The 19,225-nt window shown below is 37.2% G+C and overlaps 1 protein-coding gene across 1 annotated transcript in view; it reads right to left on the minus strand.

Annotated features, from left to right (window-relative positions):
• The window catches only part of myo1d (myosin 1D), a 93,920-nt gene that overhangs the window by 29,094 nt on the left and 45,601 nt on the right, over positions 1 to 19,225 (minus strand). Inside the window, exons 16-20 of the mRNA XM_067430386.1 lie at positions 16,996 to 17,203; positions 5,834 to 6,057; positions 3,355 to 3,493; positions 3,141 to 3,245; positions 2,913 to 3,026 (exon numbers count right to left, since the gene is read on the minus strand). Coding sequence (XP_067286487.1) covers positions 2,913 to 3,026; positions 3,141 to 3,245; positions 3,355 to 3,493; positions 5,834 to 6,057; positions 16,996 to 17,203 — 790 coding nt within the window. The remainder of the gene's footprint in view (positions 1 to 2,912; positions 3,027 to 3,140; positions 3,246 to 3,354; positions 3,494 to 5,833; positions 6,058 to 16,995; positions 17,204 to 19,225) is intronic.

Raw genomic sequence — 19,225 nt, forward strand, 5'->3', positions numbered from 1 at the left:
AAATGTATTTCCGATACTTCAAGAGATTCTAACTCTCTTAAATTCTAAAGTCTCTTAAAAATATCAGATGATCAATTTCTTTTTAAATGACATGTCAAGGCTAGCTCATGTTGTCAAATTGAGAAACTTTTAAAAAAAAATTTGAAAATGCAACCTTGAAACCAGATTCAGTTTCTGGAAAAAATTATTAGACTGTCCGAATATTCAATTTTCATTGTCACACCCCTTGAAATTTTTGGTCTCAAATGCTATGCTTACAATGTCAAGTGTTCTTCAAAAGTGTTTAAAGCCAATGTTTATAAAGGTTACGCTTCCAAGATATAGACTCTTAGATATATGTATACATATATATATATATATTTAAATATATATATATTAAATATATATTTATTTATTTTACCCAAATACAACAGCAAGCCTCCATACATAACTGTTCCTATCCAGATGAAACCCTTGAAAATGTATGATGCAGTTTCCTTAAGGTAAAATTTCTTTGTCTTTCATCTCTCTCTCTCTCTCTTTCTCTCTCTCTCTCTCTCTCTCTCTCTCTCTCTCTCTCTCTCTCTCTCTCTCTCCCTCACTCTCCCTCACTCTCCCATTCTCTCTCCCTCTCTCTCCTATTCTCTCCCCCATTCTCTCCCCCTCCCTCCCTCCCCCCTCTATCCCTCACCCAGATAGAGGCTGGGGTTCAATGAACACAGTCTGGGCAAAGGTAAAAAAACAGCTAGGGGGAAATCTAGTTTACCGACTCTCCCGTGGACCAGTATTCCTGAGCAAAAATCACTAGCTGAATAGATAAACAAATGGATTTCTACCACTTCTAAGATTCTTGGTGATGGGCACATAGAGAAAAGACACAGGAGGGCGACAGCTGGTGTGACCAAATTAGGACCGCATGATAATAAAGTCATTATGGGATGCCGGATATGAGCAATTTGTCACTTATGAGTAAATATTTAAAGAACAGTTATGAAAGACAAATGTGATCATGACACTGATGAAAAGGCCAGAACAGGTTGTGATATACTAATATCCATATAATGCTTGTGGAAATATAGATCAGGCACCCTGGTGTCTCTAACCAGTAGAGAATGAGCCACATTACCACTGTGTTCAAAAACAACTGAAAGAATAGTATTGCTCCCACTGTTATGTCAAAGATTAATTATGTAAGTATCATGCAGTGTTATTTTCTGCACTATAGGCTACATAGATAAATGATAAATGAGCCAAACAAACAGCATTCAGGAAAATAAATAGAATACAAAGAGGTCTATGAAGAGTAAAACAGTCTGCAACAGGAAAGAGAAGATTAAGACAAAGAAAGACTATAGAAGTGCGAAGACAAGCAAGCCCGAGCAGAAGGAACACACAGAGGAGGCAAATTTGTGCACATGCTGGAACGATACTAGACATCAGCTGATCTACCCTCCTGCTCCGTCACCATGACAACCCCATCCCCTGGGATGTTGGCATGACAACAGTGGAGAAGGAGATGGATGAAGAAGGAGGAGCGTAGCGGCGTTGCAGAGTGGATTGTTTAGGGGGGGTTTAACGTGGTGATTATTTTTTTTTATAGATATTATCTCTGTAATGTTTTTTTAGGACATGGTTCCAGCCCAACCATTTAATAATGCAATGAATGCCCTTGATATCCTTTTGTCTTTAAGGTGTTAGCTGTCACATAAATCATTTTACCCATGTCCCTGACCTGTGCGTTCAGTGACACTGGAGCAATAAATAAATGTGAGGGGCAGGAAAGGTTTAGCTGAGTAGTGACTTTTCCCTAATCAAGAGATGTTAACTGCTCTTTTCAAGCATACAAAAAGTAGATATTTACCTACATTGGGCAATTTATTATCTGACTCACAGTACATAGTCAAAACATTTGATATTTGTGTTGAATGAAGGAAAATAAAAATAATACGAAAGTGTGCATCACTGTCACAACTCTCTAGTTGTGACAGTGATGCACACTTCTCCCACTACTTCTCCCACTACTAGTGCTGCCACTTTAATCAATATAGTACAATTAGCTATGTATAAAAAGAAAAAGAAAAAAATTACAGTATTGTTCAATAGTTTGGGGTCAGTCATTTAGTAATTTTATTCAGCAAAGGGTGGATGCATTACATTGATCAAAAGTGACAGTAAAGACTTTTAGCTTGATGCCAAAAATTATATTTCAAATAAATGCTTTTGAACTTTCTACTTAACTAAGCATCCTAAAAAAATGCATCACTGTTTACACAAAAAATATTAAGCAGCACAACTATCTTCAAAATCGATAGTTATAAAAAAATGTATCCAGCACAAAATCAGCATAATATAAAATAATATTTAAAATCATATTTAAAATGAATGTTTGCTGTATTTTAGTATTAATATTAATATTAATTTTACACCAAACTTTTGAACAGTAGTGTAAATAATTCAAAATACAAATATCACTAATGGTGATGTTAACTGTTACATTATATTTATTGATTCATTCAATAAAAATAAATAAATGGCTTAAACGCTGAAAGTCAGCATTCCAGGTCTAAACCCATTTAAACCTAATCCCTGAGACAAAGGGTTTGTTTGACTATATTTCAAGCACAACAGAGAATTAATTTTGTGTGAAGCTATGTTACGTAAACTGACCATGACTGGAAAGACTAGAAGTTCTACCATTTTTAGCTCAGGATGAAAACTTTTAAGTGTACTGATTAAAACAAACTTTATTAACTCTGGAAGGATATAAACACAATCCAGGTTGATTTTCCAATTCTGACTGCAACCATTCTTAAAATGTAGTTGTGACTTCTGATACTGAATAATGTATTTAGCACTCTAAATATGACTAGTAGTCGTTTTATGCTGTGAATGCAACCTATGATTACTTATGTTAGAATAAGGTAGATATTTACATTATAGAGTGGGATGCTCTTCATGGGCTTGTACTGCTTGACGGGGTCCATTTTGTAAAGGTGGCGATCGGTGATGAGCAACGCTCGGTCCTCTGCTTTATTGAAGTGATTGATCTGTTGAGATAATAATATTGCATAGGTAAATATTACATACAAAGCAAACATCAGTGGCTGGACACATCAACTGTGAGTCAGAGAGGTCTGAACCGATTATAATCAAGGACATACTTTGCGGACATTGCAGGAGAAGAGGATCCTCATGAACTTATCTTTCCTCTGCAGATCACTGGACACCAGAGTAAAAGAAGACGCTGTCCCAGGACTGTCCCTTTTCTAAAAACGGGGGGAAAAAAACTTTTTAAACATTCTAAACTAAATGCATCATAATTTATTTTAAACCACATGTTGATCTCATACACACTCCATGATTTTAAACACTAACCAGGTAGTTGCCTTCCCAGGCTCTTTGCAGCCCTAGATCTGCTCGCTGCCCCTTTAGACACTCTAATGTGGCCACTTTAGCCCTGATCTGCACCATCTCCTCTGGAGACAGGCCTTTGATGAGCGTCCAGGCCCACCATCTAAAATGTATTCAAATAAATATCATAAACACAAACCTATCATTTGCAACTTGCATTGTAGTAGTTACAGGGATATACTGTAGCCTAAAAAGTTATCAGAAGTTCATTTAAAGGTGCCCTAGAATGAAAAGTTGAATTAACCTTGCCATAGTGAAATAATAAGAGTTCAGTACAGGGACATCACATACTGTGAGTCTCAAACACCATTGCCTCCTACTTCTTATGTAAATCTCGCGCATGAAAAACACCACAGAAAAATAAGTGATTCTCAACATAACGCCAACCGTGACGCAATCGTTGGGGATCATTTATATGAATGAATAAGTGAATCGATCAATGATTCGGGTCGCCAATGTCACGTGATTTCAGCAGTTCGGATCGCGTGAAACTGCTGAAATCACGTGACATTGGCAACCCGAATCATTGATTGATTCACTTATTCATGAATCGACTGAATCTTTTTGGAGGCACACGGAAGAGAAGACAATGCTGAATGAAAATACCAAAATGTATTTTCGATGCTTCAAGAGATTCTAATCAACCAACTGATGTCACATATGGCTACTTTGATGATGTTTTTATTAGCCATCTGGACATGGACAATAAAGTGGGCATATACTGCATATGCTCTGGGACTAAAATATGAAATATCTTAAACTGTGTTCCGATGATGAACAGAGGTCTTACGGGTAAGGAATGACATTAGGGTGAGTCATTAATGATATACATTTTATTTTTCGGTGAACTAACCCTTTAACAGCTGAAAATTGCCTAGATTGGATGCGTGCATCAAGTCAAAAGCAACTATAACTTATTATTAATCATGACGCTGTCTACACTGTATACACTGACATACTCCATGACCTTGAGTATGTTGATAACATGAATGAACCTGGAAGAGAAGGGTCGCTTTGACGCATCCATACAGCTCTTTCGCATTTCTGTACAGACTTCAGAAGGCTCCCAGCATCAGGAACAAGTGGATGGTTTATTTTTTCCCCATTTACATTTTACATTTTACATTTACGCATTTGGCAGACGCTTTTATCCAAAGCGACTTACATTGCATTCAAGGTACACATTTTACATTATTGTCAATTCTTGCTTTCCCTGGGAATCGAACCCATGACCTTGGCGTTGCTAACGCCATGCTCTACTGTTTGAGCTACAGGAAAGCCCACCATTTATACACCATTTATAAATGGTGTCTCGGTTCATGTCGGAGGATTATATGTTTGTTCGAAGAATTATGTTTTGTAAATGAGCAAAGTGTAAGGAGAGTTCGTAAATACATGTTTGATGAAAGATAAAGCAACCATGTACTAGATATGACATTAGCTGCATCAAAAAATCTAAGTTAATAATTTCATAATGCTTTGTCTGTCATAGTTTTCGATGGATAATGTTTTTAAAACATACTCGTGCACAATTGTGATTGGGCGTCGATACTGTTTCCTGTGCAAGGTCTTATCACAACAGTGGCCATTTACTGACCAGCCTTAATGAAGACATCGCTTAATGGATCATGTTACCATACCTCAAGGTACATATTAAAATCATTTTAAAAATCCATGTCATGACCCCTTTAACGGTCCTCTGATGTCAGATAATTGTCTCAAAACATTTCATATAAAATTTTAAATATTTAATAGCATCTCTTTAGTAAGTGTTTTTTATTTTTTACTATTGATTAATTTATTTTAATTTGACATTTTTATGATTAAATAATTATTAGCTTTTCCCTCACAAAGTTTGTAAATTTCAGAAACCCTTTAAATCAAAATAGGGGAAAACAAATACTGATAAAAGAAATAGTGGATTTTGTGTTCATTTCAGTTAGATTTTACTTAAGTAGTAATAGAAAAAATGCTTATTTTTTTAAAGGCTGCATGTGCACATCTGCTGTGTGACTAAAAATCTAAACAGGAATATTGTTTTGACTTCCAGGCCATTTTCTACATTGTTTTCAGGGTCAGAGCTGTGTTAAGGCTCTTGTGAATAGATCTCCAACAAGGCTTTGATCCAAAGATCAATATGTGCTTCAGGCTCAACAGCACTGTTGAACGCAAGAGAGCCTTTCTGTACTTAAAGACCTAGGAAATACACAAGCCTATAGGAAAAACAAAACAAAAACAACATTTCCTTATTTAACAATGATAAAGAGCTGAAAGCTTTGGAGTGAGTCAGAGAGCTTACATTGTTATAATAACATTAGGCAAGACCGTGTTCCTCGTCACACAGCTGACGTTATGGAGCACAGCTGAAGCCATACATGACTACCCCATGAGTCATGCAGAGCACCAGTGAGCCAGTTTACTTCCTGTCATCCATAACTCTGACCTGTTGTAGATGTTCCTCAGCGCCTCCTCAAACTTCCGCAAGACCTTGGGTGGTGTAGGCCACTTCACATGTTTTCCATGATCCTTCATGCCTCGGACGTTTTTGAAGCGTCGGTTGACCTCTCGGATGTACGACTTAACCTTGTATCGTCTGTACGCCCGGATGATGATAAGAGCGGCCCGCATGCGGCGGTAACGCATTCTGGCCAGTGTTCCACGCCATACCTTGAGAAAAAAAGAAGAGTACGAGTAAAATATCAAGACTAACATTGTAACATAAAGCTAATATTGCAATATTGCAGATGAAAATTGTGGACAATCTCATGCCAAATGGAAAAAAAAAAGAGAGAAAGCCAAATTAAAGCTGCAGGCAGCAAAAACTACATTTTGGCATGTATATGTCTCCAGGTCAGGGCACTTTATGAAACGTGAGGTAGGCTGGACATTGTATGCTTGAGTTACAACACCTTCCTGCTTTAGCACTCAGCTAATTGTTGCTAGTGTGTTTTAAAAAAATTTCTAATATGTTTAGTGTATTGTCTTAATTACAGTAGGTTAATTATATATGGAAGTACAGTAATTATATAGGGGATTTTTTGCAAAATTGACACGGGGTGCAAAAAAATTATAAATGCGAACACAAGAAATGACAGAGACATTTGTCAATAAGGAGAAACAAGAAATTGAGGTTGAGGACAGTTTTGGCCACAATCTCATAGAGTTATTCACATTGTAAATCATGTAATTTCCTGTGGCCCACAGGTGGCACAATCTCTGTAACTGAATATTTGCAAGTAGATGGCCAAGGATTCTAATAAAACGTGAAATTTGGGGCAGATCGGACATTGTATGCCTGAATTACAACAACTTCCTGTTAATGGCAAAACATTGAATTTTGTCAGGCCACCACAGACACATCCTTCCGCGAAAACTCAAGATCTTTGCAATTTAACTTTGCAAAGGCCTTTAGATTAGACTGACCAAATATGATGTTTATCTGAATAAATCTCTAGGAGTTCGTTGAAGTACGTCTGGAAACGGAAAAAACTGCATACATTTTGCAGAGAAAATTCTAAATATCTCACTTTCTATTCATGTTTTGCACCCAGGGTTTATTTTGTAGTTATCAGGCTGTTACATTTGTTTACCAAATTTCATACCTGCATGTGAAACGTAGAGCAAACAGCGCTTAATTGAAATTTTGTAGGTGGGGCTATAAGCCATTTTGAAAAGTTGCATAGTGCACCTTTAAAAAGTGTAGCTTTTATAGCAGTATCTGAACACCGTTATCTTCGTTCTTCTATCTAGATGCATAATGTAATTTTACTCCTCAGGTCTAAATATAGCAATTTTTATCTTGTTTATTTGTGTTTGAGAATACCCCTGGTAGAAATACAGTATATCATGATGCCATATTTAACACATCTGCTCCTGTGTGGTATATAGCTGGACTCTCTAATGATACATATAATCTGATCTGTGGCACCCAAAGTGCATTTCTGAGGGTGTAAGGCCTGTCTTAGGGATGAATAATAGATGATAATGGACCTCTGGGGAGCTGTTTGAGTGGCTCAGTTCTCTGTGAAAAACCCCACCATATGCTGAATCCACTTTGCATTGACTCAGGTGGGAAGAAGTGAAAGGAGCCTTATGTCTGGCAAATATGACATCATAAACATGTGGTTAAACTTGATATGTTGTCCAAAAATATAAATTCCAATGTCCTTTTCGGTCTTCAAAATCGAGGATGCAGCTTTTTGGTGACCTGGACTGTCCCCACAGATGCATCAAGCATACATTATACAGTATTCAATGCAAAATTCTGTGATAAATTACATACAATTCAGCTCGTAGTGTGGGCGAGTACCCCATGGTCTCTAGTCTTTGCCTGTGTGCAAGCACTGACCTCAAGGAAGAACTTGCTTTGAGTTGCTGTGCTACCGTGACTGAACCTATTACGTAACTTTACTGTATGACTAATGTAGAGGAGTGAAAGAACAGCTAGACTCCACATTCATACTCAGCATATCTGCTACCCTGCATCACGAAATTGATGTGATGGACATGATGTACACTTGTCTCATTTCTAAACGCATACCAGTTAATCCGCCTGGAAGAAATACAGTGCAACTCAGAGAATAACTTATTGATATTAGTGATTAAGCATTTATTATGTAGAGTACATAAAGGTAATTAGCTTTGTTAATTAGAGTTTGAAGGGTCAATTTCAGATATTGTACAATGCTGCATGTTGCCAGATTTGCATTATGGGTTTAATACTCTTTCACTTTGAAATGTTCTTTAACTACAATATGTTCTTAAGTGGAGGGAATGATGATTTGCAATTTTAATGTCAAAAGGTATTTACATATTACATAAGGGAATTACTTAACCGGTTGTTTTTGTCAGACTAAAAGACTGAACAGATGTGTTTATGCTGTTTCTGTTCAAGGGGGTGAAAATGATTCTGAAATAAATGTTGACAACAGCATGAAAAGTAAAAGCAGGTAAATTTAAACCGAGTCTTCACACATTCATTTAAAAATCGTGCTATGCACATATATGCATACAAACAAGTGTGTTTGTGTGTGTGTGTGTGTGTGTGTGTGTGTGTATGCGTGTGTGTGTGTGTGTGTGTGTGTGTGTGTGTGTTAGTGTGTGTGTGTGTGTGTGTGTGTGTGTGTAGAGATTGTTTTAAATATTTTTTGAATATACAAATAAGAAATGATGGAAAGAATGTTTAAACATGAAACAAAACTGTCAGTAGGTGATTTGTTGAAAGGGCTTATTCAATGAAGAATGAGGCAGTCGTTTATGAATAGGTCATTGAATCGTTGATGAAAAGTTGAATCATTCAGTAACACACTGTTGCTGTGAGATACATTATGGTTCTGCTGTGATCTTTGTTTGGAAATATTTTTGCTACTGAAACAGAACAAAAACAGTCAATATTGCATCTAAAATGTAAGTGACTTAAATGATAATTATTTTTTTTATGGAACTGTCATATGAAATCAGTGTCACAATTTCTATTGTAATGTTATTCATCACTCTTGGTCATGTGATTCTGCTTAACTGCATCATGTGTTATAAAAAATAAAAACTCTTATTTTTACTGTTGTATGTTAACTTAGTTTCTTTCTGTGTGCTGCGCTTATTTGTTTTGAATTCTCCTTGAGAGGCGAGTTCATTCTGCATTATATATTACCATCCACGTCGATCGCCACATACACTACATGAATGCAGAATCATTCTTGCATTTTGGTGATTCCCTAGGTTTTTTTTAATTTATTTTTTTATTGATGTTTTAATCAGGCTACTTGTCCAATCGGGCAAGTAAAATTGTCTTTTACTTGCCCCTTCAAAAAATCCACTTGTCCCGAACAAGCATTAATGTCAAGCCCTGTATAAAATCAATATATAACCAATGTTTGGACTAAAAGTCTGAACAAATGTTTTTAGGCTGTTCAAGCAGGTGAAAATGATTCTGCAATAACACACATTACATCATTTGTAATTATAATACACACCACTCCTATCATATCAAATTAGCAAATAAATGTTTACACTGTAGGGTAAGATACAAATATTCCTAACAAAAAAAAAATTGACATAATTTAAATAGTAACCAATAGCAGAATAGCAATGTCTGAGTGAAAATCAGCCTGAGCTGTTCAAAGTGTGTTTATGGTCATTTAGAGAGTTAGGGCCAACTGCACATTCGCACTGGCCATGCTGATGACATTGGAAATACTTAAACAGAGGGACAGACAGGCGGTCTGTGTTTATTTTAGAGAGAATGGTGGTAGTAGACAACACCCCGGGGGAAAGTGGGTAAATCAGGCCAATAACAGAAACACAACTCACCCCACCCCCTCCAGTCAGCTTGTCTGATCAGCATTTAACAAACCCAACACAATACCACCTCTCTTCAGTAGATTTACACACTCATCAAAACCAAACTGGAGATAGCTATGACAAAGAAGTCTCATCTAATAAATAAATAATGCATAAATCTTTCAATCAAACCCATTATTTGGCTTATTTTCAGGGTTGCCAAAAAAAATTTATTAAAAAGAAAGACTGTAACAGGATAAGATCTGTGTATTTTATGGTTTTAACTGCTGTGCAAACAATCTTTATTAAGGTGAAATAAAAATGATATATAAATAAAAAGAGGCTGTTGAATCTCTCATCCTGCAGAAAAGAAGACAAAGAAATTCTAGCAGAATCTATTTCGTTGTGCCATCAGGTGTCAAAAGACAATTACAGATGGCTGACAGAATGTGAGGTGACTTATCATTAATCAGAGAGGCAGGCAGGCAAATCCCACAATCCCTCAGCACACACAATTTCACATACTGGCAGGACAGAATTACGGTCAGGGTATGTGGCAGAGTTAAAGGCATACACAAAAGATCCTAACCACAGACAACCCCACAGGACTGTGGGGGAGGAAGATGCGTAAGAGCCATTTTCATAAATCAATAACATGTGCTTGGCAAAACCACTGACTTGGTGATGGAAGCCTCCATCTTCCCTGTGTCCTCTGACAGATTGTTGGACTAGTGTAAGTGTGTGTGTGTGTGTGTGTGTGTGTGTGTGTGTCTGTCTGTGTGTGTCTGTGTGTGTGTGTGTGTGTGTGTGTGTGTGTGTGTGTGTGTGTGTGTGTGTGTGTGTGTGTGTGTGTGTGTGTGTGTGTGTGTGTGTGTGTGTGTGTCTCGGATGTTGGGGTGCTGCCACTTTATCAGCCAAATAACAGTAAGGCTCCTTTTGCAGCTGTCAGTGCTTTAAAGGGGGGGGTGAAACACTCAGTTTCAGGCAGTGTCATGTCAATCTTGAGTACCTATAGAGTAGCATTGCATCCTGCATATCTCCGAAAAGTCTTTATTTTTTTAATAATTATATAAGAAAGATGCGCTGTTCCGAGTCTTTCCGAAAAAAGCCGAGCGGGTGGGGGCGTATCGTGTGAGCGGAGCTAAATAATGACGTGTGCGCCGCCGTGTTGAGTGCGTTGTAAAGCTGTGTCATCCCTAACAGCGGGAAAAACTTTATTCAAAATAAAAATATGGCTTTTAATCAGATACAGCCATACATCTATGATCCGGAATCAGACCCAGAGGCTGCAGTTGAACAGGAGCAGCAGCAAAAACGACTAGAGCAGGACGTCTCTATGTAGTACAAGTTATACACTAACTATATAATATGCTTAGCGACTTGTGTTATTTACATATTTATACTTGAATTATATCGTCGTATTTTTGTCTTTGAAGGTGTACATGTGGGAAGTGCAGTTGTGCACGTGTGTGTGTGTGTTTACGCGTGGTTTGTGTAGACATGGTTTTGCACGGCAGGCTAAGTTAGTGTTTACATAGAAAGACACGGAATAGTAGCGGATTTGAATGAAGAAGCGTGCTTATTTAGTTCAACATATTTCCCCACTCTTTGTGTATTGTTGTTTGGAGTGCTTTTACAATACACAAACATAAAGTTACACATTTAGTGGCCAGCTAAACAAATGTACACGCACTACACATCGCATGCTCCATTGATCAATTAACTATACGTGATCATGTTTGGGCTACTTGATGAGCATAGGCAAACACAGACATTTAAAGCAGTCTAACTCACCGCCTGCGGTTCTAACGTTGGGACCTTTATCGTTGGGACTGCTCCATCCTTCAGCATTAGGCGATTGGAAAATCCGGCATCGAACTGGGCCTTGTTTATGAAACAGTCGGCACCGAAATGCAGCGAACAGATATAAACATTCGCGCAACTCAGTTGCTGATCCGGAAAAGCAAATTCCATCCACTGTTGCCTTACCGCGGGGTTTTTGGGGAATCTGTGCAGGACTGTCTTGGTCTGGCAACCAAAAACGCACTTTTTTGGTGACATTGTTAGTTGTGCACATCACCTGTGCAGCGCAGCCTACGAGCCAGCGCTTTGATGGGCGTAGCCTGTTACTTTCGCTCTCTCCCTCTCTCTCTCTCACGCTCTTCCGGTAGAATTGTCCGTAAGGCCCATACAAGGAAATTCCGCCCCCATTAACGTCAAAGGGGACGCATGATCGCAAAAAACTTGCCGAAACTTATGACTAACCGGAAGTAGTATTTTTGACAAAGAAATACTCCCATCAAACGTCCACCTTAACTTTTGAAACTTTGTCCATGTTTAGTATGGGATTCCATGTCTTTAACAGTGTAAAAAGATCAGTATGCATGAAACAGCATTTCACCCCCCCTTTAATTTTTGACTGGTGTAATTTTTATCTAAATTTTAATATTTTTCAGGATAAAAACGTGTGCGGTTCAAACTAGGATACTGCCATACATTTACTAAGGTGTTCTCTATGTTTTCAGCATGCTGCTATGATGTTACTATGCTGTTTTGAGTGGTTGCTAGGTGGCTACTTACTGTATGTCAGTGCTTAACTTGAGTTATACCTAGATAAACTGTTCACATCCTAAGTATGAGAAATGTCAGTGGTGTCTGCACTTTATCTGAGTATTTTATATTCAAATTAACAAACTATTCTCCACTACATTTCATAAAACATATTTTTCCTTGTCATTTTGAAATTATTAAATCGATATTTCAATTTGTAAAAGAGCGGATCAACAACTGTCTGATTCAATGACCCAGTCAGCGGGCATCTCCAGTTAGCAATTCATTGAATTGTTTATGTTTGACACAAAATGGTAAATATAAGTAATTCAACATTTGTGTACATGTGATTGACGGCAAAAAAAAAAAAAAATTATACACAAAACTTTTTTTTTTAAACATTACCTTCGACATGGTTTGTCTATAAAAAAAATCACTGCACATTCCTCTTCTTGTCTCGACTCTAGTCATTATGTGTCCACATATTTTCTGAATGTAAATATGTTCGATTAACAAGCTAAAGTGCCCCTATAAAGCTATTTTAAAGTTTCCTAATTTTGTTTTGGAGGTCTCCAACAAGAAGTTTACATGCATCAAAATTTTCATTTTCTCATAATATACATTAAACATCACCACAATGTTCAATTATTCACAAACGACGCGATGGATGAATCAGTCTCTCTAAATCCCTCCTTTCCGTGAGCCTGCTCTGCTCTGATTGTCCTTTTTGATTGGTCTATTGTGTACAGCACATATTATGGAAACAAACAGCCAGTACCATAACTGAACTCCAGTTCCGTCCAGCGTCTGGAGGCTTCCTAAAGCTCAGCAATTGCACACACTGTACAGACAGAAACGATGACGTTGACCAATCCCAGCCCAAGTCCCAATCGATGAACCTTGAGCAGGACATTTCTCAGAGATGCTACTCGGTTTGAGGTACATTATGAGGTGTTTCAACTGTAATTCCTCACCATAAGCATTAACAAGTCCATTAACAAACCCATGTGTGTGTGTGTTTCTAATTTATTGCGGTGCACATGGGGAAACTATATCAATAACAGCACATAGTAGAGTACAGCGTTTTCTCTACATAATGCTATCCCATATCCGCTGCAGTGTTTGAGGTGGTTCAAGTTTTCCCTGGTGTCTGCGCGTGCAATAAGTGGATGGGCAATATGCTAATGTTTCGTCTAAATATAACAACGAACCGGCTTGCGATTCATTTCAAAAACGATTTCTTTAACTGACTCAGAGTTGCCTTTTACTTTTGAGAGACAATAACTTTATAAACAGTGAACTTTCTGATTTAAAACTGTGAAGGATGTTAAATTCACTTAGAACTTTGATACACACTACATGAAAGGTAATTTTCAAAAATCCATAATAGGGGCACTTTAATATTGAGTGACAAAATATTGCCAGTTACTTTGTTCATTTTATCTCAAAATATTTCCAAACAAAGCTACAGCAGAACTGTTCCGCACAATAGTGGTGCTGCTGAATTAATCTTTTTTTTGTTGTTGTTGAACACATCAGTTGTATTATTAAGGACTTACTCAAAGACAGCTGCTTTCAATGCTCCTAAATTAATTGCTGTTTTTAGACAAACTGGTTAAATGAATGATTCAGTGACTCCCTATCTACCTCCTACTGGTGTATAATGTAACCTGGAGAAGGAGAAAAAATCCACACCACTAATAGTAAAAAGAACAATGGAAATGTCAATAGATTCTTTGATAATGGAAATGGGGTTGAGGAAACGGTTAAGATATTTTGATAGATGAAGGACCTTGAGCACATCTGAACTGGCTATTTTTAAGGACATAATGGTAAAGCACCATCATTAGATGCAGCACATTTCCATTTCCCGCTATGCCAGTAAGATAGTGTCCCCATTAACTGTTGTCTCATGAGCCGTCAAGATGGGAATATTCAAATCGTACATCACAGAACCAGGCAAACATTTCACAAAAAGATACAGTCTAACATGACAAGTAGAAAATGCAAGTATAAGATGTTTCATTTCTTCCTAAAACAGTTTTCATCTGCCACTGCAACCAGCAAAAGGAAGATGCAGCAGTAGAAATCTGAGCAAAAAGATCTGAGCAAAAATGAACACTCCTAGAGGAGGCATAAGGGATTTATGGGGGGGAATATAGGAGATTTATACAGGGAGTCTGACATCTCTGTGCATAGAGTGTTTGTTTGCTAAAATGCAATAAAAACCCACATTGTAGAAGGGAAGACTTAAATCTGTTCTATGATTTCAGAAATTAGTGATATGGGATTTAACGCAGTCCATAAAATAAACAGAGAGCTTCTCTCACAGCAGAAACCACAAATAACCTGACCGATGATGTGGATGCTGGGAGTTAAATGAATGAAATATTAATTAAAGGGAGGAAATTCATGAATAATGCAGCCACTCAATGTTTGTGTTGAGTACAAGCTGATCTGATTTGCTTCAAATTGCCTCCATTCAAAGAAACATCTTGATGATGAGCCGAACAGAGGGTCGTACTGCGAGAGTCAGCACAGTATCTTGCCTCAGCCCAAAGGAGCTCACTGGCAAAGCAAAGAATCCTGGGTATTTTTATCACCTGCGGGAGAAGCGCTAAAGCATAACTGCTTAAAAATGGCAGTGGAGTGAGGGGGCGGAGGAAGCCAATGGCACAGAAAAATGGCAGGAGATCTGTGAAGCAGTATTGTGGTGAGACAGACAGGAAATCAGTGAGGAGAAAGTGGGAGGTGAGGAATAACTGAGCATTGATTGGGGGATTGGGGGTTATTTTGGTTTACGTGCTTTAAAAAAAGATGAAAGATAAATGCATCCCCATGAGCTACACACTGAGAAATGAGAGACAAAGAAGAGGAAGCAGAACTCAAAAACAAACAAACAAGGAGATTCATACAGATGAGGAATAGCATTTTCAATCTGGGTTCATTGGAAGCCTTTTGCACAAATGTTAGAGCTGCTGGCTTGCACAAGTGCAAAACCAGCAGACTTGGCACAAGTCAATCCAGTCTGCCATATGCTGATAAAGGGATTGAGAGCGAAAGAAAGATGATCCAAACCTAAAGTCACATGTGAGAGCGGTTTCACTGTTTAGGGCCATCCATAAGCTGTTTTTTTTTGTTTTTGTGAAATAGCACATTAGCGTCTGTCACTCACTGCAGATTGACATAGGTGATATCAGCTCTGCTGATATGCTCATTTATAGTCTGGAGGTTCACAATGTGATTAATACAGAGACAAACATTCCCCCAAATACGGTTTCCCCCCCTAGGGGAATTCAAGCTGAATCTGTTTCAGGATGACATCTTTAACTCGGCTCTGAATCTCGAATCCAGACAGATCAAAGATTTAACACACTTTGATATCTGCTCTTGAATCCCGAAAACATGACAGAAATACTCAGCCTAGAACTGAGAATTTGATATTGAATGTAGGCGTGGTGAAAAACCATGTCAGTTTTTTTAAAAGCATCTTGATGGGCATCTCCTGATAACATCTTTTGAAATAGAGAATAAGATCTTGTAAAGGGGGTGTGGTAAAACAAACAAACACTCACAGCACAGACAGAAGCTGACAGAATAGATGCTTTGATTTCTACTGTCAGTCACTGAAGACAGTGAACTGAGAGTGGGGAATATACAGTAGTGTGCTAAGACCCCCACAATCATTTTGTGCGACTGTGAAATGACACGGCCAGTCAATAAATCTGCCATTCAGAATACTCTCATTCTCCTGAGGAAAAATAAAAGTAGAAACGTCCCTTTAAAAATGCCAGAAAGCACTGTTTCAAGTGTTTACTCAGACACAAAAGAAAATGCCCTGAGCCAAAGGGATTTACGTGCCATAATGTTTTATTGTTGCCGTGTTGTTTTGTCTGCTGTTGTGTGAGGTCTGTTGTTGAAAAGTAATGATGTGTATGAATCACAGGAACTTGTGTTGCAAATACAGCACCTTGTTGTCTTTTGAGATGATTAAGCGCGTGCCATAATGAAATGAAAAACTGCCACCAAATGTCTGGCACTAATGGCTGCTGATAATATGCCATTACAGATATAAATTATGCTTTCTATATATATTAAAAATAGAAAACAGTAATAATATTTCACAATTTTGCTGTGTTAACTGTATTTAAATAAAAACACCCTTGCATGAGCATAAGAGACTTCTTTCAAAATAAAAATCTTACCAACCCCAATCTTTTGAAAGGTAGTGTATAATGAGCTTAGATGAGGTTAGCCTTAAGGTCTAAGGATTTCATCATGACTCATAGGACCAAGCATGGATGAATCTTGCACTTTGTGGGAGGACATTTGATTTTAAAATGCAGATCTATTTATATAGATCCCCAAAAAGAATATTTTGATTTTTTTTGACAGTTAAGTCAGGCTGAAAATGTCTGAATGTCATTGCATTTGGTTAAAAAATAAAGCAGCATTTGCCAAAAAGTGATAGTAAAGTTTTTTATGTTTACTCTTTTTTTTCAAGCATATAACGTCCAAATACAATTTGCATTAGTTTGATATTTTGTTATATCATGCAAGGACATTCATACTCCTATCTTTAAGCATCCAAATATTTTTGAGGTCACTGAATATAATAATATAACTACACAGCAGTCATTTAAAATAAATGACATCAAGCTTAAGCTAGATGCACATGAAAAGCCAAACCATTGGTTATAAATGTCATGCTATGCTTAATAGTTGCAGATGTTCTCTTTTAAATCAAATCTAAGCTACACATAAGATGTCTCGCACCTTTTGCAGAAAGAGGACGATCCGCTTCACCATCTCTGCTCTCTGCTCCTCCAGGCTGAAGATGGTTCGCGGAGTACGGATGAAAACTTTGGTCTTGCCGTAGGCCACGTCATGTTCGAACCCGCAGCCCAGCAGGAGACGTTTCACCGCTTCCTTATCCGACGACAGGTCGTGATTGGGCCAGGTGAACTCTGAGATCATCTTATACCTGAAAGGTAAAAAAGAAAAGATAATGGATAAAGGATAGAGAGCAACACTTGACAGTTTCATTATTATTCTCAGTATTTTAATTTAAAATTTTATTTTTTAGTATTAATGAACGATCATGCAGTTAATAATGATAACAACAGTAATAAAACATTTAATAAATGAATGTATTTATTAGTTTTACATGTATTATTACTATCCTTTATTTAGCAGGAAAGCTATTAGCTGTTCACCAAGCTTGCAAAAATAAATCATATTTGAAATCACCAACGAAATCTGTCAACAACCATCTCATATATTTTTTGCTAAATACTATCTAAATGCATTCATCACAACCACACATCTCAGACCATCAACTGTTTCTCAAAGCACTGACTAAAGCCAGCAGCAGTGACTTAATGAATGTACCAAATGACGATTGGTTCTTTCCTTTAGAAGTTGGGACTTATTCTGCCATTTCGCGTGTTGAACTTTCTCCTATTTAATGTAGTAGTGCACTCTCTTTGTATATCTAAAGTCTTTGGTAATATGCTGTAGTTCTTTAACCTGTCAGCTTTAAACACGGCTTGTCCAATCAGAATACAAAGTCTGAGGTATAAGGCTGTGCGATATTGAAATAAAATGTGATATGCAACAACTTGTTAAATAATGCGATATTTGATACGATATTGCTATTAGTGTGTAAAATCTATTTAAACTATATATTTTTTAAAATATTTAAAAACTGAGAATGATACCATGTATAATTTGTGTTTCACATTCTTTCTGGGAAAAGAGAGCATTGATACAACTTCTGAAAGTGACCAGCATGGTTTTAGCAAAAATGAATGTCACAAAACTGACAATATAATTTTAACATCAATGTAAACAAACAAAAAATGTAATGCCAATATTTAAATACCAAAAAATTATTTCCTTGACTTGGTAATATATAGTTATATCAACCTAAAACTGAACATCAAGAACATTTAGGTAAACAAGAACACCTGAACTAGGGGAGGACGATTATTTTTGTTATTTTAATTTATCTTTGTTATAAAAAACAGTCATCACAAGAATTAAATATACACTAATACGTAATAATGTTACAAAGTTTATTTAGCCAAGAGCACTGAGTGATTTTTTACTTTTGTTGTTTGACAGACAGCGACAGGTTTACTGTATTAGCCGCCTGTCACTTTAAGAGCTAATGCATGGATTCGGCTTCTTTCCCCGACTGATATCCTTCACTTAAAGCATAACCGACTGGGTTTACATGAATACTCATCAAGACAGCCATTTTGATATAACTGTGTGTGTAACCACAATGTTAAAGTAGCCTATTAAAATCATTCAGATATTGCGTGCCATTGCGGTATGCATATTGCGATATGTACATTTGCTATATTTCGATAATTTCGATATATTGCACAGCCCTAGTATCCATTTTAATAACAAGCATTATATAACACACATTTAGACTTTATTTAAGAGAGGTAAGAAGCCGAGCCCTTCAGAAATAATCCTCATTTGTCAAGGCTCACCTCTTAAGTAGTACATTATATTTCATTTAAATCTGCAGTCTCGACAGACACAAATCACTCTAGTGAGTGCTGTTAACACTGCATTCTCAATTAGATGTAATTCAGTCTAACTTTCTCTTAGTGACATACATTTTGTCAACTTAGGTGTTGAATCTCATCAACTCATCAGTGTTGTGGCAAGTATTTTTCATGGTGTTTTAGGGGACTATTTATTTTGAGCAATATACAGAGGTTTCGGAAAGTATTTGGACACTCCTGGAACCTCAGCGAATGGGTTTTTACTCAAGGATTCTGGTCCTTATACAATCAAGAATCATTGTATACTGAGTGACAAAATGCTCTACTAAATGTCAAGGCTATTGTAAAAAGACTTCAGAATGAACACGGACTGCACGTCATTGTTACATAAAACCCTTCTGCAATCATGACACTTGTTGAATAAGACACTCCAGAGGATGGCAGCTTTCACACCAACAGACGTTGTTGCGTAAGATCTTCAC

The sequence above is a fragment of the Pseudorasbora parva genome, chromosome 21 (assembly GCF_024679245.1).
Source record: "Pseudorasbora parva isolate DD20220531a chromosome 21, ASM2467924v1, whole genome shotgun sequence".
Classification (NCBI taxonomy): Eukaryota; Metazoa; Chordata; class Actinopteri; order Cypriniformes; family Gobionidae; genus Pseudorasbora; species Pseudorasbora parva.